This window comes from Suncus etruscus, chromosome 2 (assembly GCF_024139225.1).
Source record: "Suncus etruscus isolate mSunEtr1 chromosome 2, mSunEtr1.pri.cur, whole genome shotgun sequence".
Taxonomy (NCBI): domain Eukaryota; kingdom Metazoa; phylum Chordata; class Mammalia; order Eulipotyphla; family Soricidae; genus Suncus; species Suncus etruscus.
In genome coordinates, this window is record NC_064849.1 from 7,018,260 (window position 1) to 7,042,703 (window position 24,444).

The 24,444-nt window shown below is 50.7% G+C and overlaps 3 protein-coding genes across 3 annotated transcripts; 1 reads left to right on the forward strand and 2 right to left on the reverse strand.

Moving 5' to 3' along the window:
* Positions 1–1,665, forward strand: DNASE1 (deoxyribonuclease 1). Its single transcript, XM_049768514.1, has 8 exons — positions 1–147; positions 333–421; positions 508–591; positions 721–836; positions 1,010–1,122; positions 1,202–1,356; positions 1,438–1,534; positions 1,612–1,665. Exons 1-8 carry the CDS (start codon positions 1–3, stop codon positions 1,663–1,665), a joined length of 855 nt encoding a protein of 284 aa, XP_049624471.1.
* A 51-nt stretch (positions 1,666–1,716) lies between these two features.
* Positions 1,717–24,162, reverse strand: TRAP1 (TNF receptor associated protein 1). Its single transcript, XM_049768447.1, has 18 exons — positions 24,048–24,162; positions 17,670–17,834; positions 16,807–16,889; positions 16,163–16,303; positions 13,823–13,894; positions 13,235–13,395; positions 12,531–12,640; positions 12,078–12,151; positions 11,805–11,960; positions 10,501–10,621; positions 10,330–10,399; positions 7,470–7,617; positions 6,284–6,469; positions 6,000–6,138; positions 5,344–5,429; positions 4,314–4,459; positions 1,983–2,055; positions 1,717–1,902 (listed from the first exon to the last, which is right to left on the reverse strand). Exons 1-18 carry the CDS (start codon positions 24,127–24,129, stop codon positions 1,801–1,803), a joined length of 2,115 nt encoding a protein of 704 aa, XP_049624404.1. The 5' UTR covers positions 24,130–24,162; the 3' UTR covers positions 1,717–1,800.
* On the reverse strand, positions 14,270–14,729 carry LOC126001300 (40S ribosomal protein S23-like). Its single transcript, XM_049768535.1, has one exon. It carries the CDS (start codon positions 14,702–14,704, stop codon positions 14,273–14,275), a length of 432 nt encoding a protein of 143 aa, XP_049624492.1. The 5' UTR covers positions 14,705–14,729; the 3' UTR covers positions 14,270–14,272.
* Positions 24,163–24,444: the final 282 nt, after the last annotated feature.

Below are 24,444 nucleotides of genomic sequence, written 5' to 3' on the forward strand. Positions count from 1 at the left end.
ATGAGGGGAGTTAAGCTGATGGGGGTACTGTTTGCCCTGACTGGCATGTTAGAAGTGACCCTGTCCCTGAGAATAGCAGCTTTCAACATCCGGACTTTTGGAGAAACGAAGATTTCCAATGCCACCCTTGCCAACTATATTACACAGGTGAGTCCACACTGGCTGCCCTTGAGAGTTGAGGCTAGGAGGGGCCACTAGGAGCTGGTCAGTTCCCCAGTCAGGAAGGGAGGGAGAGGAGGCAATGGGCCCCAGTCTGTTGTCTTGTGACTGGCAGCAGTTGCAAACCCAGTGCCCAAGTCCCTGCTCAGTACAGCTCTTGTTTTTGTCCAAAGATCCTGAGCCGCTACGACATTGCCCTTGTCCAGGAGGTCCGAGACAGTCACCTTACTGCTGTGGGGAAACTTCTGGACAAACTAAATGAGTGCGTGACAGGATAGGGATCTTCCTGTTAATGGGGCTAAAAGCAGGCTGGAAGATCCCTTGACTCTGGGTGCATCCTCCATCCAGGAAGGCCCCCAACACCTATAATTATGTGGTCAGCCCGCCTCTGGGACGCAGCACCTATAAGGAACGCTACCTCTTCGTGTTCAGGTACAGTCCAGGCATTCCATAGAGACTGGTCGCTGGTCTGGAGGGCCAAACCAGAGGCCACAGACCAGGGTTCAGAGTCAGGCTGTGTGATGGTGGCTCCCTCAGCTGCAGGATAACTACCTCTTTCAGGCCTGACCAAGTGTCCGTGCTGGACTCTTACCTCTACGATGATGGCTGTGAGCCCTGTGGGAATGACACCTTCAGCCGAGAGCCAGCCATCGTCAAGTTCTTCTCCCCATACACTGGTAAGTGCACCAGAGGGGGGCCTGGCCACTCCCTCTGAGGACACCTTGAGGTCACGTTACATGCTGCCCTGAGAAGTTTCTGGGTTTATGCCAACATCATTAAAGGTTCACCTCCCAAGGACACTCCTAAATGCTTGCCTGAGCCTGGCTTTAGCAACATGCTGTCTCTACAGAGGTCAAGGAGTTTGCTATTGCTCCGCTACATGCAGCCCCTTTGGAAGCAGTGGCTGAGATCAACTCTCTCTATGATGTCTACTTGGACATCCAAAAGAAGTGGGACTTGGAGGTGAGGCCACGGCCCATGTGGGCTCTGGTGATGACCAGACGACTTTGCCCCTGGCCAACCTGCTGGTGTCTCCTGGTAGGAAGTCATGTTCATGGGTGATTTCAATGCTGGCTGCAGCTATGTGAGCAACTCGCAATGGTCATCCATCCGCCTGCGCACAGACCCAGCCTTCCTATGGCTGATTCCCGACAGCGCTGATACCACCGTGACAACCACCCACTGTGCTTATGACAGGTGAGCAGGCCTTTCCCCAGGGGAAAACCAAGTGCCATTTGGCAGCTAAAGCAATTTCATGAGGGGACTTGTGTTGGGCAGGATTGTGGTTGCTGGAGCTCTGCTGCAGAATGCCATTGTTCCAGACTCAGCTGGCACCTTTGACTTCCAGAAGGCATACGGGCTAAGCTGTCAGATGGTAGGTCTCCCCAATGCCGAACTAGTGAGGCACAGTATGAAGGCAATTCACACACCTTGACGACTTCTTTCCTATAGGCCCTGGCTATCAGTGACCACTACCCAGTGGAGGTGATGCTGAAGCAAGCCTGAGGAGAGGAGTCAGTCATGTTACCAAAGTACCCCGGACTAAATAGTCCACCGTAGTAAGATAATACCTTTAATAAAGTTCGAGAGGATACTGTAGCAATGATGCAGTGGTGTGCTGTTTTTCCCCACGGTTGTTTATCACCTCCCCTCCAAGACCTTGACAAGCAGGTGGTTCAGCCGGCTCACCATGGGTCTGGGGTCATCCACAAGGCCAGCAGCAATCATGGCATTCTCATAGATCTGGAAGGGATGGGGGATCCTCAGTAGGAAGCTGGGCTCACCGCCCCACCCAATGGCAGCCCGTCTCTAGTAGGACTCACCTGTTCCATGAGCAGCTGGGCCAGCTCAGGGTCGCTTGTTTTCAGCTGACTGAGCTTCTTGATCAATGTGTGTCTGTAAGCCAGAAAACCCACAAGTCACCCAGAAATTCTACATTTACCTACGGCACTGGAGTCACTGCTCAGATCCAAGTAGCTTCATTCTCAAAACTGAACATACTTTAAAAGGCCCTAAAGCGAGTAAGTTAGGTTTCTAACCCATTTGGCTAATTCCAGAGGAATCAAAGATTAACTGTAAAACAGAGAAATGCCTTTCCAAGAAAAATACAAACTAAGAGTGATGACTATAACAATGAAATGCATTCAACATGTAAGAAAATATATCTTTGGGGACAGAGAGTAGGGCATTTGCCTGGCATGCGGCTGACCTGGGTTCCATCCCCAGTACCCCATATGGTCCCTGAGCCTGCCAGGAGCAACTTCTGAGCACAGAGCCAGGAGTAACCTAAGCAGTGCCGGGTGTGGCCCCAAAACAAAACCAAAAATCTTAGACACACAAGCATGGCATATACTGAGAGAAATCTACTCTTTAGTTTAGGAAAAATGAGATGATGCTGAGAGGCATCATATCTGGCATGATATCCTAAGGAAAGGGTAAAGCTAGGAGGGAAATTTTGTCCAGATATTCTGATCAGAAAGTTCTACCCAGGGCTGGAGTGATAGCACAGCAGTAGGGTATTTTGCCTTGCATGCGGCTGACCCAGGACGGACCTAGGTTCGATTCCCAGCATCCCATATGGTCCCCTGAGCCTGCCAGGTGCGATTTCTGAGCACAGAGCCAGAAGTAAATCCCTGAGTGCTGCCGGGTGTGGTCCAAAAACCAAAAGCAAACAAACAAAAAATGGAAGTTCATCCCCAGCAATTAAAGTCATGATTTTTTTTTTTTTGGTTTTTGGGTCACACCCGGCAGCACTCAGGCTCTATGCTCAGAAATTGCCCCTGGCAGGCATAGGGGACCATATGGGATGCCGGGATTCGAGCCGATGACCTTCTGCATGAAAGGCAAACACCTTACATCCATGCTATCTCTCCAGCTCCTAAAGTCATGATTATAAAGTGGCATTTTGGGGGCCTGTGGTGACACTTGCTTTACATAGCACCATGTATGGTGCCTGGAACACTACTAGAGTGTGGCCACCAAAACAGTTGCTATATGCAACAAGAAGTGATATTTTAAGATACCTCTGGCCCCTCTATACCTTTATACCTCTAGTATAGCTAGAAGGAAAGAAACGAGTGAAGCACGAGAAACATAAATACGAAAGGAAGGGGGACGGACCAAGGGGTCTCGTGCATCGCTGAAGATTAAAAAAAAAGGACAGAACTAAATATCCAAGGCAAAGTCAACAACAATGGAATCAAGAGACCCAAACTCTAACAATCTAAACTGTAAATGGACCTGTTATACTGGCAGGCTGGGGGGCAAAGGGTGGTTGGTGGCTGGGATATACTCTGGGAACATGGTGGAGGGAGGTCAACACTGATGGTGGGACTAGCCCTGATTCATTGTACGTCTGAAACCCAACTGTGAAGGACTTAACAAATCACGATGGTTTCAGTTAAGGAAAAAAATACCAAAGAAAAACATTAAATAAACAAGTACATGTTCTTGGATGGAAAGAATAATATAATCTGCTCATGTGTAGATCTAATTTAATAAACTCATGGCTCGCAAGTCCATGAGTTTTACTTTTTTGGAGGGCCAAATCCAGGACCCAAAATCAGGATCAGATGGGTCTAACCCTGGCCCTCAGATAATTTTTAGAACAAGGAATCTTCCTACCAAAGATGTGAAGAATCACATAGTTCTAAAGTGTTTCTGAAAAAGAATTTCTTCAAGAAAAGTCAGTATCACAAGTCAGTAATTACAGACCCAGGCGTTATCATCTATATGTACACCCCCAAAGAACAAAATGTTCAAGGGAAACAACTGTCCAAATAAGCACTGGGCCAGGAGAAGCATATGTAAGGGGAGAAGCCTAGGAGAGTGCCTGGGTTTGGACCCTTATAAAACAAAAGTGCAGAGAGCCACGCCATGAATATTAATTAGCTACAAAACAGAGCAAACTACAGCTATAACCCATCATTAGGGGACATAAACCATGCACATGCAGTGTTTTTTTTCATTCAAATCCAGAAACAGTAGAGTGGCTGCAGGCCAAGCAGGGAAATACTAACTAAACAGGAGCAGTACCAGTGTGAGGTAGTTTTTGATAAGAGTTCATTCTGTGGGTGCTATCTCAGGCCAAACTGCATGCCGTGAAGTTTTGAGAGACCACCTGCTGGGTCCCTCAGAACTTTGGGCAGCCTCACCTGGGATTGATCTCCAGTGTGGGCTGCAGGAGCTGGGCACGCTCCTCTTGCGTCTTGGCCAGCTGCTGCATACGCAGGAAGTGCCGGGCAGCCCCCATCTCCAGCACGGTGATCATTGCAGGGTGGGTATCCAAGCGGAGAGTCACCTATGAGGCCAAATAGGGATCCTGAGCAACATGTCTTTACCAGAGGAGGTGTCAGGGCCCCCCTCCCTGTCCATCTATGTGGAGGGGGAAGCTAAGCCCATGCCAGGAAGATCCTGGAGCAATATGAGATCTGGGATCCCCCATCTCAGTGTACCTTTGTCCTCAAAAGCCTGCCAGACCAGCATGTCTCCGTGAGGCTGAGAATTCAAGTGTCCCTTATAGCCATACTGGAAGCTGGATGTAAATGATCCCAACAGACCAGCACCCAGTTGAAGTGGGCTCTGCCATCTAGTTTTGTCTTTACTGTTACATTCACACAGCAAAACCCAGACTGCAGGGCTGGAGAGATATCTGGAGATTAACACCTGGTTTGAGGGGCCAGAGTGATAGCACAGCAGTAGGGTGTTTGTCTTGCATGCTGCCAACCCAGGTTGGCAACCAACCCAGGTATTGGACCCGGGTTCGATACCCAGCACCTATATGGGTCCCCTGAGCCTGCCAGGAGCAATTTCTGAGTGCAGAGCCAGGAGTGACCCCAGAGCGTTGCCAGGTGTGGCCCAAAAACCAGAAAAAAAAAAAAGGATCTGGTTTGAATGCCCAGTGACCCATAAGGTCACTTGAGCACAGGGCCAGGAAAAATCCAACTTATACCCACCCAAAAAACCCAAGATGTACCCCAAAGACAGAGATGGAATCCTTGGGGGGGGTCTAAACCAGGATGGCATTGTGTCCAGCCCTTTGATGATTTTACTGTGACCTGCCTGGAGCCCCCTTTCAATCTAGGTTCCCTTCTCTATAAGGAATGTGGGGGTTGGGAAAAATCTGTCCTGTCCAGGTTTTTTTGTGTGGCATAGGAATGGCCAAGATGTGCCTGGAGGCCTCACCTTCACGTTGGTGACACGCTGTCCCAGCACGTTTCTCATCCAGGCCATTAGGTCCTCGGCATCCTTCTCTGAGAGGCGGTCACCAACTATAAGAGCAGCACACAGACACAAACTCGTGGGTTCCATCCCCCAAAGCTGTATTTCAATCTACCCATTCCCCTTTGATGTGGACAGACAAGCTACCAGTACTGAAATGACTTTTCACCTACAATTAAACGTAAGGGCTGGTGAGACAGTACTGTACTGCCAGCAGCTGACACCCCGGTGGTCCCCTCATCCCATCAGGAATAAGACCTGAGTACTAAATCAAATATTAAATGTAAAATGGGACCTAAGTTGGTAGAAGAGACATTACAGGGGTAAGGCGTTTGCCTGGTTTGATCCCTGAGACCCTATACATTCCCAAGTGATTCCTGAGTATTTGCCAGCTATGGCTCAACTAACTCAAGATAAGAACAGGACCCCAGAAAAGGCAGTTAGTGGTCTTATACCCATGTAACTCAGGAAGCTGCTGCATTTTAAGGAAGCTCAGTTGGAAGCTTTGGAGACCCAAGATCTCCACAGGAAGTGCTCCATCAACCATTGAGATGTCTGCAATGGGTCACTGAGCGTGAGCAGACAAAAAAGGACTCAGCTTTCCTGCATCCCACACCAACCTGGGGAGCCATCCTCTAATTTCTCCTCCTTGAAGTGATCTACTACGATGTCTGTCTCTACGGAGATCAGCTTCTTCTTGTCAAACTCACGAAGGTGCAGCAAGGTGAGCTCATCAAACTGCTCGTAGCAGAAAAGAACCTGCGAGAGCCAAGTGTCGTCTCAGTCTGGAGATGCCTCATCCATGACAGTGGGACCCAGAAGCCAAAGGCTGGGCAGGCATCTGAAGAACTCCAGGAGGCCACGAGGACAGGGTGCTCAGGGCCTCTCTTGAGTGCTCACCCACCTCAGTGTTCTTCTGTTTCATGGCCTCATAGTAGGGTGAATGCTCAGCCAGGTGCCGGGTGGGAGCACACAGATAGTAGATGTTGCGGGTGCCTGGCTGCATGCGACCCGCATAGTCCTGTAGGCTGGTCAGCTGCCCAGCAGGCAAGGCCGAAGACTCATAGCGCAGTAGCTTGGCAATATCTTCCTGCAGACACAAGGACAGATCTCGGCTCTCTGGGTCCCCAAAGACCTCCAACCCACAGGGGCTGCAGATGGGGAGGGAGGAAGGAGAGCTGCCTAGAACTGGCCATTGATCCTGGGCTTCAGTTGTGGATAGTCCTGTCTCCATGTTGAGATGCAGGGGTGGCAGAAACCATTTTCCAGACAAGGACCGTCCCAGTCCCAGCCTCCTCCCCAATCTACAGAACCCACAGTCCCTAGCTGCTATTCTCAAGGAATGGAGACAGCTGCTTTGAGAAAGTTCTAGAACTGGCCATGCAGTTTGTATGCTGTCCTGAAACTACCCTCTTAAAGAGGTTTTTTTTTTTTTTCTGGTTTTTGAGCCACACCCGGCGGTGCTCAGGGGTTACTCCTGGCTGTCTGCTCAGAAACAGCTCCTGGCAGGCTCGGGGGACCATATGGGACACCGGGATTCGAACCAACCACCTTTGGTCCTGGATCGGCTGCTTGCAAGGCAAACGCCGCTGTGCTATCTCTCCAGGCCCTTAAAGAGTTTTTCAAGGCATCATTTTAGAGATAAGAACTGGCTCTCAGATCCTTAAGTCTACTGAGACCATAAAGATGAGGTCTCCTCCAGTCTTAGGGCCAAGGGCCTGGAGGTAGAGGTGAGAATAGTTCAGACAGAAGCAGGATTCTGGGGCCAGAGAGACAGCATGAAGGTAGGGGGGTTGCCTGCATGCAGAAGGATAGTGGTTCGAATCTCGGCACCCCCTATGGTCCCCCGAGCCTGCCAGGAGTGATTTCTGAGTGTAGAGCAGGAGTAACCCCTGAGGGCTGGCAGGTATGACCTCCCCCAAAAAAACCAAAAACAAACAACAACAACAAAAAAAAGCAGGATGCTAACTCTGCTGTGTCCCCAGAAGGAAGCCCAGAGGCTGTTTAAAACCCCAAGAATAGAGGTGGGGTGTCCAGCTGTGCCCTTACCTCATCTAAGAAAGCTCAGAGCCACAACATATAAGTCCTACCTTCACCTCCTGCTCGGCAGTTGTCACAATGCCCTCCCTCATGAATAAGCCATAGTCTTCAAAGAACTTGGCATACTTCTCTGAGTCCTTCTTACTCTGATCAACAAAGAACTTGATGAGCCTCTGCTGCAGAACATCCCGGATTTTCCTGTGGAACAGGAGATAATGTGATCAGTAACAGTACTACAAACCAGTGCCTGTAAGGAATAGGGAAGAGAGATATCTTTAGCTTCAATGTCACAGTAAGTTCTTTCTACATTTTTCTCTATATACCAGCGATTGAAGTAAGCTGGGACTAAATATCAGTTTCCACACAAAAGAACCAGTGTACAGGGACCAGAGAGATAGCATGGAGGTAAGGCATTTGCCTTTCATGCAGGTCGTTGGTTCGACCTTCGACCGGCATCCCATATGGCCCCCTGTGCCTGCCGGGGGTGATTTCTGAGCAAAGAGCCAGGAGTAACCCCGGAGCACTGCCGGGTGTGACCCAAAAACCAAAAACCAAAAAAAAAAAAAAAAAAAAAAAAAAAGAACCAGTGTATATATGGGAGGAGGGAATTCAGGACTTGGAAAAGACTTTGGTTTGGCCAAAGAAGACATGAGCAGGAGAGCACACGTGGGGCTGTGTGTGGCCTGAGACTTGATGGCAGCGGCACTGTCAGGGGCAGGCGTTAGCTGAGGGTTCCACTGAACAAACCATGAACAAACGATGGGAACAAACAATGGGAATACATGGACCCATTAACACAACAGCTCAGAGTAGAGATTCACCAGGGCAGAGCTCAAGTGGGCAAGAAAGGCCTGGTTCTGAGCCCTAAACCCCAAGTACTGCCCAAATGTAAATAAAATAAAATAAACAATCTCCAGGGAATAATGGGAGTCCAATTCAAATCCCAGCACAGGGCCAGGCCCCTCACCTCCCAGCATTGCTGAGTGTAGCCCTTGAGGACCCAGCACCATGGGCATAAGCAGCGCCACATCCTTGGGCATTTGGCGTTTAACCATCTGGCCTGGTTGGTCAAGAATCCTGGGGCCCGGAGAGATAGCACAGCGGCGTTTGCCTTGCAAGCAGCTGATCCAAGACCAAAGGTGGTTGGTTCGAATCCCCAGTGTCCCATATGGTCCCCCGTGCCTGCCAGGAGCTATTTCTGAGCAGACAGCCAGGAATAACCCCTGAGCAATGCCGGTGTGGCCCCAAAAAAACCAAAAAAAAAAAAAAAGGATCCTGGGGCCGGAGCAGTGGCGCAGCAGTAGGGCATTTGCCTTGCACGTGGCTGACCTAGGAAGGACTATTGGGTTCAATCTCCCAGCATCCCATATGTTTCCCCAAAACTCCAAACCTCTGCGTTTTCTAAGCGCAGAGCCAGGAGTAATCCCTGAGCGTCGCAGGGTGTGGCCCCCAAACAAAAAGAGAAAAACCAAAAAGACAAAAGAATCTCCAGGACCCTCCCTTCCCCTTAATGGGAACAATAAACTATGAATAACTATATAAGTAACAGTGCATTAGTAGTTTTAAATTTAATGTAAAATTCTTCTTCTTCTTTTTTTTTTTTTGTGGTTTTTGGGTCACACCCGGCAGTGCTCAGGGGTTATTCCTGGCTCCAGGCTCAGAAATTGCTCCTGGCAGGCACGGGGGACCATATGGGGCGCCGGGATTCGAACCGATGACCTCCTGCATGAAAGGCAAACGCCTTACCTCCATGCTATCTCTCCGGCCCCCTAAAATTCTTAATTAAAAAGAGCAATAATGGAAAAGGCACTTACACAGGATTCAATCTCCAGCATTCCATCTAGTCTCCCAAGCTCACCAAGAGTGACCCCTAAGCACTACCAGGTAGTCCCCAAAAAACAATTAATTTTTTTTTAAAAGAAAGAGGAACAAAAAAAAAAAAAAAAAAAAAAAAAGGGGGATTGGTGGTGGTGGTACAGCAAAAAAAAACAAGAAAAAAAAAAAAAAAGACAGAGGAACAGGGGCCTGAGCGGTGGCACAGCAGTAGGGTGTCTGTCTTGCAAATGCATAATCTAGGACAGACCATGGTTCGATCCCCCAGTGTCCCATATAGTCCCACAAGCCATGAGCGATTTCTGAGCACATAGCCAGGAGTAACCCCTGAGTATTACTGGGTGTGGCCCAAAAACCAAATAAATAAATAAATTCTAAAAAAAAAAAAAAGTGTAAGGAACAGTGTGGGAAAATGTCTTCAAATATGAACACTTCAGGAGGGGCTTGAGGGCCACATGCAGTACTGGGGAAATGAACCCCAGTCAGCTGTGAAAGGCAAGTGCCCTACCTGCCATATCATCACAACAGCTGAGACTACACTTTATTTTATTTTTTTGGTTTTTGGGCCACACCCGGCATTGCTCAGGGGTTACTCCTGGCTGTCTACTCAGAAATAGCTTCTGGCAGGCACGGGGGACCATATGGGACACCGGGATTCGAACCAACCACCTTTGGTCCTGGATCGGCCGCTTGGAAGGCAAACGCCGCTGTGCTATCTCTCTGGGCCCGAGACTACACTTTATTATAAGGAAACACTGATTATTCAGTCTGCTGTTCACAGAAGCTGCAAAATCTCAGTACACATGGACAAAGACCCCCTGTTCTGGGCCTCAGGGCCACTCCCCTAACTGACCACTCAGGACCACTAGTGCTCTGCTCCAGTCCTGTAACAAGAACATTCTATTAAATCTCTAGTTGGACAGCTTCAGAAGCATCTAGAAAAAAAAGCCTGAAAGTCCGGGAAAGATGAAGACCTCGGCAAGCCCAAACAGGGTAAACTTGAGGGTCTTGTGTGACTGTTGTCCATAACATTGTGAACACGTTGGTGCAGACACCCCCCACCCCCCAGGTTCTCACCTGATGAGCGCACTCTCCTGGAGCAGCTCCCGGCTCAGGTTCAAGGGGATGTCCTCACTGTCCACCACACCTGGGGAGAAGTGCTGTCAGGGCCTGACATCTTACAGAATCCCCAAATTTCACCAAGGGTGCTCCTAAACTCAGAGCCCGCCCAGCCCAGTAGCGCCTCACCTCTAATGAAGCGCAGCCACTTGGGCAACACATCTGTGGCCTTGGTCTGGATAAGGACTTTGCGGCTGTAGAGTGAGATGCTGGAGCCCAGCTCCCGGCTCACATCAAACATGGATGGTTTCTGGGGCAAGGAAAGATAGGGTGAGCTGCAAGGAGGCAGGATCTAGTGGGGAGCTGCTTCCAGGAGGGTCTGGGCCTGAGCTGTGGAGCACTCATAGTAAAGGTATGGGTGTGAGCCCACATGGTGATGAGCGTGCATGTGGGTTTCTCTGGCTATTCCACTTTTCTGATCTAGCTTGAGCTCAGCTCCTACAGCACTTGTCTACACATGTGTGAGAGGTCCTGGGTTTGATCCCTAGTACTAGAACAGACTATCTGAACTAACTGTTGGGAAAGGTAAGTGAGTTCTGCAGCTAGCACCCATGGAAGGTTCAGGTTTGGTCCCCAGTGCCATCTATTCTCCAAGCACTGCTGAGAGCTTTTCCAGTAATGAGACAGGAGTGGTCCCTGAGCACCACTAAATAAAACACAAATGCAACCTGGCCAGAGGACATAGGTGGTGTCTCTGTGACACCAATTCTGGGGCCTAGAGCGACAGCACAACAGGGTGGGTGTTTGGCCCAGCATCGCAGGCTACTCCAGCACCTCCAGAAGTGATCCCTGAGCGACACTGGGTGTGATGCCCACAACAAACAAGTGGGAGAAAGGGAGGAAAGTCCAGTCAGCAAATGACAGCCACAGGTCAAATCCTGGCCACTGCCAGGCCATGTTGGAATGATATTCCTTTTAACAGTCAGGGAATGAACGAGCCTCTAGCTCTTCAGGGTCAGGAGGCCCCTCTGGCAGAAGGTTCACTGCCAGCACAGCTTTCTCTGGAGCAGAGAACCATGTGCAGGCATTTGAAATTGTATGGGATTCTTAGGAGGTGGGCTGAGGGCATCATCTCTATCAGTTCCAGAATCTGGGACTCTGGTGCTGTGGCCCATGAGCACCAAATGCTGAGCACAAGCCTGGCTCTTTCCAAAGCAAACTGTGTTCTATGGGACTGCAATGATGAAGGCCAGGAGGCAGAGCAGCCTAGAGAAGCTGGACTACCCAAGAATAATGCAGAGCTGCCTTCAAAGCACCGTAATACCACATCTGCCTCCCACTCTGTGGCAGAGGAAGCTAGTGCCCACTGTGGGGGCCTGGGAGCTGGGTGATGCCTACCCCTTCATATCCAGGTCTTACTCTCACTCTGGTCCAGAGTGGGGAAGAACAGCTGGTGATAGAGACGTGAAGCCCCGGGACCCCGCCAGACTCACCACTTCGGGCACATAGAAAATGGTGCGGAGGCTGAGTGGTGCGTCTGTCTTGTAGTGCAACGTGTAGCGGGGCTTGTCGTGGGTCTGTGCGATGTAGCGGTAGAACTCCTCATGCTGCACCTCACTCACGTCCTTGGGGTCCATCATCCAGACGGCCTGGCATGAAGGTGCTAAGTCAGAGGTCACGTGAGACTGCGCCAGCCTTACCCAGCCCCATGCTGCCCTGAAGCACCACCCTGAGGCTGCCCAGTGCTTCAGCAGCTCAGGGCTCACCTGCAAGGTGTTAAGGCGTTTTCCGTTCAGGTACAGGGGGAAGCTGACAAAGTTACTGTACTTGGTCACCACATCTGGAAGAGAAGTGAACACCGACTGTGAATACAGGAAGTTTTTGGAGCTGAGTCCTCTCCCAGCAGAGCCCCAAAGCACAGAGCTAGCTCAGGGGTGTCAACTGTGAAGCCAGGAACATGCATCGCACCCTAAAAACCTTTCAGTAGGGGCAGAGAAAACCACTGCACAGAAATGCCCAGCTTTATGGGTCAAGGGTTTCTGGTACCTGCAACGTGGACAGTTGGAAGGATGGACCAAGGAGCCCAGTGGATGAAGACAGAGGCAGACTGGGGCTTCTGCTCTGCAGCTTCTGGTGCCTGAGCATGCTCTCATACATAGACATGCGTGTACACCCCCCCCACACCCCCACACACTCAAGAGGCTCAGGCTCCCACTTACCTCGAACTCGGGCCTCGCTGGCAAACTCTCTGTTGTCTGCCTTGAGATGGATGATGATTTTGGTCCCAGTTCTAACTCCAGAGGCTTCTGAGATCTCAAACATCCCAGAGCTAAGACAGAGGACACACACGATAGGGCCACGTGCTGTCGACAACCCTTCCTGATGCTCTTCTCACAAGCAGTCACTGAAGGAAAGGGGCCCGTGAACCCCCAGACACACCCTCTGGAAGTGGCCGCTGCAGTGGGGGCCTCAGGCATCCTGTCTCCAAGCAACAGGGAGGTGAACAGCAAAACCACCTTTCACCTGTGTTAATGCCATGAGTGCCTGGGTCCCAGGGTAGCCTCAGCAGTGACAGGGTCAGTGGCCTGATGGTCACAGAGACCAAGTGAAGGAGACACAGGGACATTACAGCCACGTGTAGCAGGAAGAGAAAATGGGTTCCCTGAGCGAAGGCTTAGGGCTTTGTGTAAAAACATCCAAAATGGTGTGGGATGCGGCCCCAGGGCTGAAGCACAGGCCCAGCTTAGCTGGGCCTCAGAGCCCTAACAGTGACACAAAAAACAATGAGAAACAAGCCCCTAAGGCTGCTATACTTCCTAAGGCCCACCCGTCCCCAATCAAGGCTGGCAGCACTAGAGAATCAGAGGCAGGTCAGGGACACTGTGCAGGAGCCTTGGGGTGCCGTGGGTCTGCCCTCACTCACCCGTCCGACAGCCACCGGTACCCAGGGCTACCAGGGGTCGCTGAGCAGGTGTAGACCTCAACCTTGTCGGCCACCATGAATGCTGAGTAGAAGCCCACTCCAAACTGGCCGATGATCTTGCTGCTGGCTTCTGCCTGGTTCTGCAGCATGTCCAGAAAAGCCTGCAGCAGCACAGGCTGGTCAGTGGTGCATGCCTGCCCCCTGCTGTGCTAATCCTTCCAGAAGATGCCAGTCTTGGAAGCATCTCCTTTGCCCCCTTTTTCCCATAGGAATGATGCTGAGAGCAATGAAGCAACTTGCCCAGAGATCTCCCCAGTGAGACAAGCAAGCAGAACAAGATTACAAGGGTTGCAAGGCCATGAGACAGACCCCTGAATTTGCTGTGCGCCTCCCGCCCCCCCCCGTTTCGAGTTCAGTGGCAAATATCCTCCTTACATTCCAAGGCCACTTCAATCCTGTGACTTGTATTCCCAAAGTTTCCCCTTGGGATAGGGAAAGAATATAGTGACATGCACCCTTGTCACAGAGGCATCTGTCAGAAAGAACTCCGACAACTTGGCCAGCTCAACCCACGGCAGAGGCGCTCACCTTTGAGCCCGACCGGGCGATGGTTCCAAGGTTGGACACCAGTTCTTCTTGTGTCATCCCAATGCCAGTGTCCTGAAGAGAGACATACTAAGTGCTACAGAGCCAGCAACCAAGGCCAGGGCGAGATGCAGGGCAGTCAGGGGCAAGTGGCACAAAGTGACACCAAATATCATCAGGAAAGACATTCCTTTTTTTATCTCTATATTTTTGTTTTTGGGCCACACACGATGACGCTCAGGAGTTATTCCTGGCTATGTGCTCAGAAATTGCTCCTGGCTTGGGGGACCATATGGGATGCCGGGATCAAACTGCTGTCTGTTTTATGACAGTTCATGCAAGGCAAATGCCCTACCACTTGCGCCAATGCTCTGGCCTTGATACAGGACTTTTTTTTTTTTTTTTTTTTCTGGGCACATGAAAATTTTACTACTGTACTTTCATCATCACAATTTATGATCTTGGTCTTTCCTTCTTGCCTTTATATAAGGCCAGGAGAGAGACATTGGCTACTTTGACAACCTTAAAGCGGACTCCAGGAATGTCACCAACAGCATGCCCTTTGCAACCAAATCCAGCAACCAGAACTTCATCATTTTCCTCAATAAAATTCAAGCAACCATCATTTGGTACAAAAGCTGTGATTTTCTTGCCGTTCTTAATCAGCTGAACACGGACACATGTCCTAATAGCAGAATTTGGCTGTTTGGCCTCAACACCAACTTTCTCCAGCACGATTCCTTTGGCATGGGAAGCACCACCGAAAGGATTGGCCTTCAGGGCTGTGCCCAAATGCGCTTTCTTGTATTGCTTGTCGTGCCATTTCTGATCTCGCCGGTGGCTGCGGAGCTTGCGAGCCGTACAAAGACCGCGGCACTTACCCATCCTGCCGGCAACACGAGTCCCAGCGAAAGAGCGATACAGGACTTTTATCAAGAATATATTCAGGGGCCCGGAGAGATAGCACAGCGGTGTTTGCTTTGCAAGCAGCTGATCCAGGACCAAAGGTGGTTGGTTCGAATCCCAGTGTCCCATATGGTCCCTCATGCCTGCCAGGAGCTATTTCTGAGCAGACAGCCAGGAGTAACCCCTGAGCAATGCCGGGTGTGGCCCAAAAACCCAAACACCCCCCCCCCCAAAAAAAAGAAGAATATATTCAGGGCTGGAGAGATAGCATGGAGGCAGGGTGTTTGCCTTGCATGCAGAAGGTCATCGGTTCAAATCCCGGCGTCCCATATGGTCCCCCGAGCCTGCCAGGAGCGATTTCTGAGTGTAGAGCCAGGAGTAACCCCTGAGCACTGCCGGGTATGACCCAAAAACAAACAAACAAACAAGCAAACAAAAAGAAAGAATATATTCAGGGAGCCAGAGAGATAGCACAGTGGTAGGGTGTTTACATTGTATGCGGCTGACCAGGGTTTGGTTCCCAGCATCGCATATGGTCCCCGAGAGCCTGCCAGGAACTATTTCTGAGCAAAGAGCCAGGAGTAACCCCTGAGCACTGCCGGGTATGGCCCAAAGACCAATATATATTGGTCAGTGTTCAGGGGTCACTCCCAACAGGTTCATGGGACCATATGGGGTGCTGTGTGCAAAGCAAAGGCCCTATCTGCTGTACTTTCTTTCTAGTTCTTAATTCAGAACTCTTTTCCCTTTATGCTTCTGGGCCACACTCGGTAGCGCTCAGTGTTTACTCCTGGTTCTGCACTCAGAAATCGGTCCTGGCAGGCTCAGGGGACCATATAGGATTCCGAGGATCGAATCCGGGTCCGTCCCAGTTGGCCACATGCAAGACAAATGCCCTACTACTGTGCTATTGCTCCGGCCCTTAATTCAGAACTTTTTTTTTTTTGGTTTTTGGGCCACACCTGGCTGTCAGCTCAGAAATAGCTCCTGGCAGGCACGGGGGACCATATGGGACACCGGGATTTGAACCAACCACCTTTGGTCCTGGATTGGCTGCTTGCAAGGCAAACGCTGCTGTGCTATCTCTCCGGGCCCTAATTCAGAACTCTTATACCTAGAATAACACCCCCCCCCCAAAAAAAAAAAACCTGAACGAAACCAGGAAAAATTGACTTTTCACAAAATCCACAAACGGCAAACAAGTCCGTAAAGTGATGGTTTACCCCATTAACGAGCAGGAAGTTCAGGACAAGCGGAGGTGGAGCGTCTGTTCACACTGGGGCCACAGAGCACTAGGACTTGCTTCCCATCAGGAGAAACGGAAGCAGACTCACAATCAAACCCCACAGCAGTGTGCTCTGTGCCAGGGAGGCTCCCTCCTGGCTCTATGCTGGGGACCAGGCAGTCAGCTCCCTGACTAATGCCAGGCCTCAGTACCTGGATAGTGAGGGTGCCTTTCTCAGAGTCGGTCTGCAGATGAATCTCCATTTCCGGCAGCGTCTGGCCGCTGGACACCAGCTGGTGCCGCAGCTTCTCCAAAGCATCACTGGCATTGGAGATCAGCTCCCGTATGAAGACCTACAGCACAGAAAGGCATGGCTGGTTCGGTTCAGGAGAACCACAGCAAAGCCAGGGCCCCATTTGACCTCCACCTCCCAGGGCAGGACAGGTGGGGCCCTACGAGGTGGATGTGCCATGCCCCCTCATCTAGAGTCTGGGAGAACACTTTCTGCTCTACCTGACGAGGTCCCACACCCCCTACCCCGAAACTGCTTCTTTACTCCAGAACATTGCTGGGTCACAGTGGAGGAGGAATAGGAGGAGAGAGAGAGGAGGAGGCAAAGTCTCTGAATTAATGATCAGCAACAGTTATTCATTCTAGGCAATCCGGCCCCCGGAATCCTCTAAATGTGAGTCTATGAACACCAGCCCTCTTTGGGGTACAACCACTTCTCAGATGGCCAGGGCCCAATGCCCACTCACGGCATGCATTTTCTCTGGCTCCCCCCCACCCCAACAACATAAAAGCAGTTGTGCTCAAAGCAAGCTTGCTGGCACGGGGTGAGGAATGGGCACCACACCTCTTTTTCTGAGTACAGGGATCGGGCAACGATGTCCAGAAGCTTCTTTGTCTCGGCCTGGAATTGGTGTTTAGAAACGGAACCTGTTGAGAAATCACAAGCACAACCACCAAGTCTGATCTCTATTTCTGTTTATTTTTGTGGAAGAAAAGTCTATGAGACGTTAAGAATGTTGAAGACATCTTAAACATTCGTCAGAATAATGTGTGTGCAGCGGGGGAGGGGAGGTCCCAGGAGGCAATCTCAGGGAGACAAATCCAACCCCTCCCACCCCCTCCTCCAAGGTGACTCATGGCGGCTCCCTTTTGGACCACAGGCTGAGGATCAGGCCGCCCTCAGGGCCTGTGGAAGTTGGCATTTTCCCTGGGTTGGCTCTCAAGCAGACCCTAGACAATAGCAGTTTCCAAACTATTTAGGGGAAAAAAAAAATCAGCAGCAGCAAAAAGACACTTAAGATCCAAAAGCAACTGGTTTCTGTGCTCTTCACAGAAACGTCCAAGATCCCGTGGTGTGGTCCGAAAGCCAGAAGTGGAGCGCCTTGAGGACGGGCTCTGAAGCCGTGCCCAAGCCCTCCCAGAACAGGAGGAACCAGGAGGAAAGAGGAGGCCGCTCCGGAACGCGGGTCCTGGCCAGCAACTCTGAGGACCAGGGCCTCCTTGATTGCTAGCAGATGTGCAGTCACCACGGGAGATGCTGCCTGCAGCTGCCACCAGAGGGGGCAAGAGGCACCGGCAGCCAGGCAGAAGTTACAGGCCTACAGAAGGGAGGGTGCATTGTCTCCGGGAACCCTCGGAACCTTCCTTCCAGGGAACATCCGCAGGCAAGAGGGCGGTTCTACCACGGTGGGAAGGAGCCATACGTACCCTGCACGCTTTCGGTGTTACTGATGATGGAGTGCAGGGGCTCCTCCTTCGGGTCTTCTGCCACCTGCGAGCTGAACAGCCGGGCAGCCTGGAAGCCTGAAGCCAGAGTTCGCCTGTGGCCCCTGCACTGCACTGTGGCCCTCCAAAGACAAGGAGTTGATTTCCCTGGAGACAAAAGTGAGCAAGAGTTTTCATGAGACCAAGAGAACCCCTCATTTGTCCTCACCTAGGGGCTTCGGCAAGGCAAGTGGCTGCCCCAGAGCAGAGTGACCAAGAGAATGGAGAAGTGCAGGCTTGATAACTCTTCATGTGTGTCAAGTATCAAGGTGTGCCCCCTACATACCCCCCACCCAAGGTCCAACATCCCTTAATGCTCTCAGACTTCTGGGAAACTAAAAGGGAGGACGTGATGATTCTTTCCTGTGAAACTCACAAAAAAGTGGTGAAAAAGCATCCTGAGAGACCTAGACATTTCTTTTTAATTTTAAAGTGAAGAAAAAGTGTTCTGGGCCCGGAGAGATAGCACAGCGGCGTTTGCCTTGCAAGCAGCCGATCCAGGACCAAAGGTGGTTGGTTCGAATCCCAGTGTCCCATATGGTCCCCCGTGCCTGCCAGGAGCTATTTCTGAGCAGACAGCCAGGAGTAACCCCTGAGCAATGCCGGGTGTGGCCCAAAAACCAAAAAAAAAAAAAAAAAAAAAAAAGAGAAAAGAAAAAGTGTTCTAAGTGAAGAAAAAAATATTAGGGAAGATGAGGAGACATGTGTGTTAAAGAGAGAACAAAAAAACATGGGCTTCTCAGGAGTGGAAAAAGCCAAAATTTTAACTATTAATATTCCAGAAGTTACCTTAATCGTTTCAAGAATCTTTAGAGAAGCTGAGAGAACTTGCTCTGGGATCCAAGAGGGCAACTGTCTTGCAGGTAGGTGGGGCCCCAAACAAAACCACTAAGGAACTTACCTTATATGCAGCTGACTCTAGCTAGGGTCCAGAGCCAGGTACAGTCATTGAGCACTGGCAGGTGTGGCCCCAACCAACAAGTCTTTGTGCTTTCCTGACCCACTGTCAGAGTGGAATACCCCTTTTGGGGTCACCCACAGCACAATTTAGGGTAATTCTTTACTATATGGGGTTCCTTCTTCATCTTTCTCCTCTTTGCTAAAGCCCACTTTCTCTTTTTGGGGGGTGGGCGGGGATTTGGGGTCAGAGTGATGGCTTGCTCTTGGCTCTCTGCTCAGGGATCACTCCTGACAGTGCTCAGGGGACCATGTGTATTGATTGGACCTTTCAGACACGTGCAAAGCAAGTGACTAGACCCCTGTATTTTGTCTCTGATCCACACTCTCTAGAATGCATGTTACCATCTTTTCATTATCTATTTCACTATCTTCTGAAATTCTTTTCTGTGATAGAGACAATGGGAGAAAAAAGAAAGCTGACAGTTTAAAAATAGTATACTGGGGCCAGAGGATAGTACAGTGGGCAAAGTGGGCACAATCCCCAGCACCCTATTAGGTTCCCTTAGCATTGCCAGGAGTGATTCCTTAGTGGAGAGCTGAAGCGAAAGCCTCATGTCCCAATCCCAAGGGGATTGGAGGGATGCAGGTCTGGAAGCAAATGCTGACACAGGAAATAATTCATGCATGAATTAAAGAGAAAAAACAGGTTCAGAAACTTCCATACACAAGCCTTCTGCTACTAAGAAGCAGATAGCTCAGTTGTGGAAAAACCATAACCGCAAGCAGTTTCTGAGATCCAGGGTCTTTATTGGCAAGAGAAAGACCACACCTTGGGGTGGGGGAACAGGTGGGGAAGAGACCAAGGATGCTTCAAGCCAAACGTGCTTCCATCCAAAGAGTTACAAGCACCAGCAAAAAGAATTATCCTGAATAGAGCGAAGACCAGTTATTCCAACAGTCAGGAATATCCCCTGAGCATTGCCAGGCGTGGCCCCAAAAGAAAACAAAAAATAAAATCAGTACTCTAAGGAGCCTAGAAACTAGCATGGGGGCAGGGAGGCCAGAGAGATAGTAAAGAGGGTGAGGTTCTTGCCTAGCATGCAACTGAATAGGTTCTATTCTTAACACTGCACAAGGTCCCCTGAACACAGGTATGTGGAAAAACCAAAATTAATATATTTTAATAATAAACTGAAACCAGGAGAAATTAGGTAAAGAGGAAAGGAAACTGGGTACAAGTCTCCTGGAAAACACTTCGGGAAGAATGACATTTCAAACTTATCAGAGAGATGACTGGATCCTTGTCATTTTTCTCCACATGCATTTCCATGGCGTGTGGGACAGTACCTGGCTGAAGGCTGACAGAGAACCAGTGTGTATGTGCTCCCTCCAGACACAGACTGACACCCACATTCCTGTCGACATTGTGCTCTTAGGGAACCTTTCATCAGGTGAAGATTTTTTCTGCCATAACTGGTAATGCTCAGGGGTTACTCCTGGCTATGCACTCAGAAATCGCTCCTGGCTTGGGGACTATATGGGATGCTGGGGGGGGGGGGGTCAAACAGAGGTCCATCCTAGGTTAGCGCTTGCAAGTCAGACGCCCTAGTGCTTGCGCCACCACTCTGGCCTGGGTTTTTACTTTTACGTTTTATTTTTGTGGTAATGAACATTCAAATCAAACACATATCTTATTTTAAAAATATTTTCTTGTGGCCGGTGAGGTGGCGCTAGAGGTAAGGTGTCTGCCTTGCAAGCGCTAGCCAAGGAAGGACCGCGGTTCGATCCCCCGGTATCCCATATGGCCCCCCCAAGCCAGGGGCAATTTCTGAGCGCTTAGCCAGGAGTAACCCGAGCATCAAATGGGTGTGGCCCGAAAAACCAAAAAAAAAAAAATATATATTTTCTAGTGCTGAGGTCTAATGACCATACACCAGGGAGATCATTTGCCTTGTACAGCCAACCTGGGTTTGATCCATGGCACCCCATATGGTCCTCCATGCCCGCCAGAATTGATTCCTAAGCACACAGCCAAGAGTAACCCCTTAGCACCTCTGGGTGTGCCCTCCCCAATATTTTCATCTCAGTCTGGGAGAGGTACTGAAGGCACTTGTCTTGCATGCAGCAGCTGTAGCTGCAAACCTGGTTTAAGGGGCCGGAGAGATAGCATAGATGTAGGGTGTTTGCCTTGCATGCAGAAGGACGGTGGTTCAAATCCCGGCATCCCATATATGGTACCTCAAGCATGCCAGGAGCGATTTTAGTGTAGAACCAGTAGTAGCCCTTGAGCGGTGCCAGGTGTGACCCAAAAACCCAAAACCCAAAAACCTGGTTCAAATCCAGAAGCCACATAATTCCAAGCACTACCGGATATGGCTTGAGCCCATGGTAGCCCCAAGATTCTTTTCTATTTTACTTTTTTTTTGTTTGTTTGTTTGTTTGTTTTTGGGTCACGCCCGTCGTTGCTCAGAGGTTACTCCTGGCTGTCTGCTCAGAAATAGCTCCTGGCAGGCACGGGGGACCATATGGGACACCGGGATTCGAACCAACCACCTTTGGTCCTGGATTGGCTGCTTGCAAGGCAAACGCCGCTGTGCTATCTCTCCAGGCCCTCTATTTTACTTTTAAACAAACAGTTGACATTCTAAGTTCCTTTACTATCATGATTTGAAATAACTTTTTAAGAAAATAAGATCAAATATTCCAAGATCAAATATTCCAAAGTGTTTTCCCAATGTCAATTTTTCCAGCCTTAAATCCCTTCCCTACTCAATAAAACAAATATTCATATATCTTATTCTTTTTTTGTTTTGTTATTTTGGGACACAACCAGTGTTGCTCAGGGGTTACTCCTGGCTATGCGCTCAGAAATCTCTCCTGGCTCGGGGTACCATATGGGATGCTGGGGATCGAACCGAGGTCTGTTCTGGGTCAGTCGCATGCAAGGCAAACGCCCCACTGCTGCACTATAGCTCTGACCCCCAATATCTTATTCTTAAATAGTGTGCATTTCTCTCCAGCTCCCCAAACTACTTTGGGAGGCGGGCATATCTTTTGGTGCTCACGGATCACTTCTGGCTAGCTCAGTGGAATATATGACATGCTGGGAATTGAACCCAGGTCAGCAGTTGCAAAGGCAAATGCTCTTCCTTCTGTACTATTATTCCAGCCCCAAGAATATATTTGTATAAACTTTAATGTTTGAGCTGGAAAGGGCATAGTGGGATAGGGCTTTGCATGCAGTTAACTCAGGTGCTATCTCCAGCACTGCTATGGTCTTCAGATCCAAGCCAGTGACCCAAGGAACAGCCAAGAACAGCCTCTGCATGCCACTGCCCAAAAGACAATGTTTATGATAGGAACATTCAGATATCTCTATCACTGGGAAAAATATACTCATCTACAAAACTTCAACCCCCTTCCACAATTTGCCAGTAACCTCTAACATGATCCAGTACACTGCTTGGTAACTCCATGTTACCACTGTCCTGGGTTTCTTGATAAAAGGGTCCCATGTTGCAAATGATTTGCAACAGATCTGATGAAATACTCAAATCAGTCCCCAAGCAGGCTTGCTCACAACAGAGTCAAGAGGGAGCAGGATAATGTTGACAAAAGGTCGAAGTCCTACCTAGGGTGAAGCTAATGCTCTATTAGAAAAATAGAACGAGGGGCCGGAGAGATAGCATGGAGGTAAGGCGTTTGCCTTTCATGCAGGAGGTCATCGGTTCGAATCCCGGCGCCCCATATGGTCCCCTGTGCCTGCCAGGAGCAATTTCTGAGCCTGGAGCCAGGAATAACCCCTGAGCACTGCCAGGTGTGACCCAAAAACCAAAAAAAAAAAAAAAAAAAAGAACGAAATACAAAATGCTGAATTTGGGGTCGGAAGGATAGTACAGTGGTAAGGGCACATACCTTGTATACGGCTAACCCAAGTTCAATTCCTGAACGCAGGTCCAGGAATAACCCCAAAACCAAAAACCCAAGAACAAAATGAAATAAGTCATCAGAGAGGGAGGAAAAACAAGACAAAACAAAACAAACACAAAAAACAGGAGTCTCCCAGAGGGAGACAACAGAGCCACAGCCTGGCTCTGCGGGAAAATGACCCGGACCTGGAACATGAAACCCAAACCCTGGAGTAGGGAGGGCAAAAAACGGCAACTGACTGCAGCCTTTTTTAGCAGCCAGGGTTCTATGCAAGGTTCTACCACACCTTGCCTAGCCTGTGTGGAGCTCTGGGTTCGATTTCCTGCGCTGCAAAAAAATAACAGCAAACATCAAGACAGCCAAGGTGGGGATTTTTAAAAAGTCAGCACAGGAGCCAATGCCGTAAAAGAGAGGAGGAGGAGGCGGAGGCCCACTCTGTTCGGGAATCACGGGACTCGCCCCGATAAGGCCCCCAACCTCCTCTTTCCAATCAAGTAGCCGGAAAAGGCCACGCAACGTTGCAGGCAAACACGGGACGTCCAATCAGCCACACATGTGGCTAGGCACACGTGAAGCTAGGCAGGCACTCGCCCCTGTCACACAGCACGTCGGGGACGAGGGGTGCACGGGGGCGACGACCTTTCTTCCTTTTTTTTTCTCTTTTTTGGTCACACCCGGTTGTGGCGTTCAGGGGTTCCTCCTGGCTCTGTGCTCAGAAATCGCTCCTGGCACGCTCAAGGGGGGGAACCCTATGGAATGCTGGGATTCGAACCCCTGTCCTTTCTGCATGCAAAGCAAACATCCTACCTCCAGGCTACCTCTCAAAATCGCTACCATTTTCAGAAGTTAACATTCGCTATTCCCCCTTAAAAAAGAGCAAACCAAATCTTCAGATTTGGGTAGCGGATTCCATTTGATTAGATTTTTGTGGGTTTTTTTTTTTGGGGGGGGGGGTCACACCCGGCGGTGTTCAGGGGTTCCTCCTGGTTCTGCGCTCAGAAATCTTGCTCCTAGCAGGCTCAAGGGGGGTGGGGTGGGACGGACCCTATGGGATGCCGGGATTCGAACCACTGTCCTTCTGCACGCAAGGCCAACGCCCCACCTGCACGCAATCACTCTGGCCCATTATTTCGCGTTGGGGTCACACTCGGCGGCGCTCAGGGGTTCCTCCTGGCTTTGCGCTCAGGCTCTGCTCCTGGTAGGCAGTCCAGGGGGGACCCTCTAAGATGCCACGTGGGGTTCGAACCATCGTGGGTCCTGCATCTGCTGCTTGCAAGGCAAACGCTTTACCGCTGTGCTCTCTATCTCCCCGGCCTGTCTGCAGCAAAAAGCCGCTTGCGTGGCTCTGGGGCCCAAGAAGGGAGGAAGCAAGAGCCCCAGAGTCCGGGTGGTTGGCGGGGTGCGGGCGCCCCCGAGACAGAGGCCGCGTCGGGGCCCCGACGAAGGTCTCCTAGGCCGCTCTCCCGCCCTCCCACGCCGCGCCGCCCTCACCTCCCGGGCCCGCGGCGGGCGCCCGCAGCAGGAGCTGGAGGTGGCGGCCCCACGGCCCCAGCGCCCGCAGCTCGCGCGCCATGTTCTCGTCCAGCGCCGGCGAGTCGTCGCAGGGGGCGTGTCCCGCGCCGGGCCGGGCCTTCCTCGGGCGCGTCGCGTCGCGATGACGTCACGCCGGGCGTGCCGGGCTGCCCGCGCCGCTGCCTGCACGGGCGCTTGCACGGTCGGTCGGGCCTGGCCCCGGGCTGGACCTCCGTGACCTTGGGTCGCGTAGTCAAGGGCGACCGGCTACGTCGAGCCCCTTCCGCGGCCCTGTGGGGACCCGCCTGCTACGTCCCCTATTTGGGCCCGGAGTTGACACCGCAGTTACTCGCAGAAGCCATGAATTAGGGGTTCC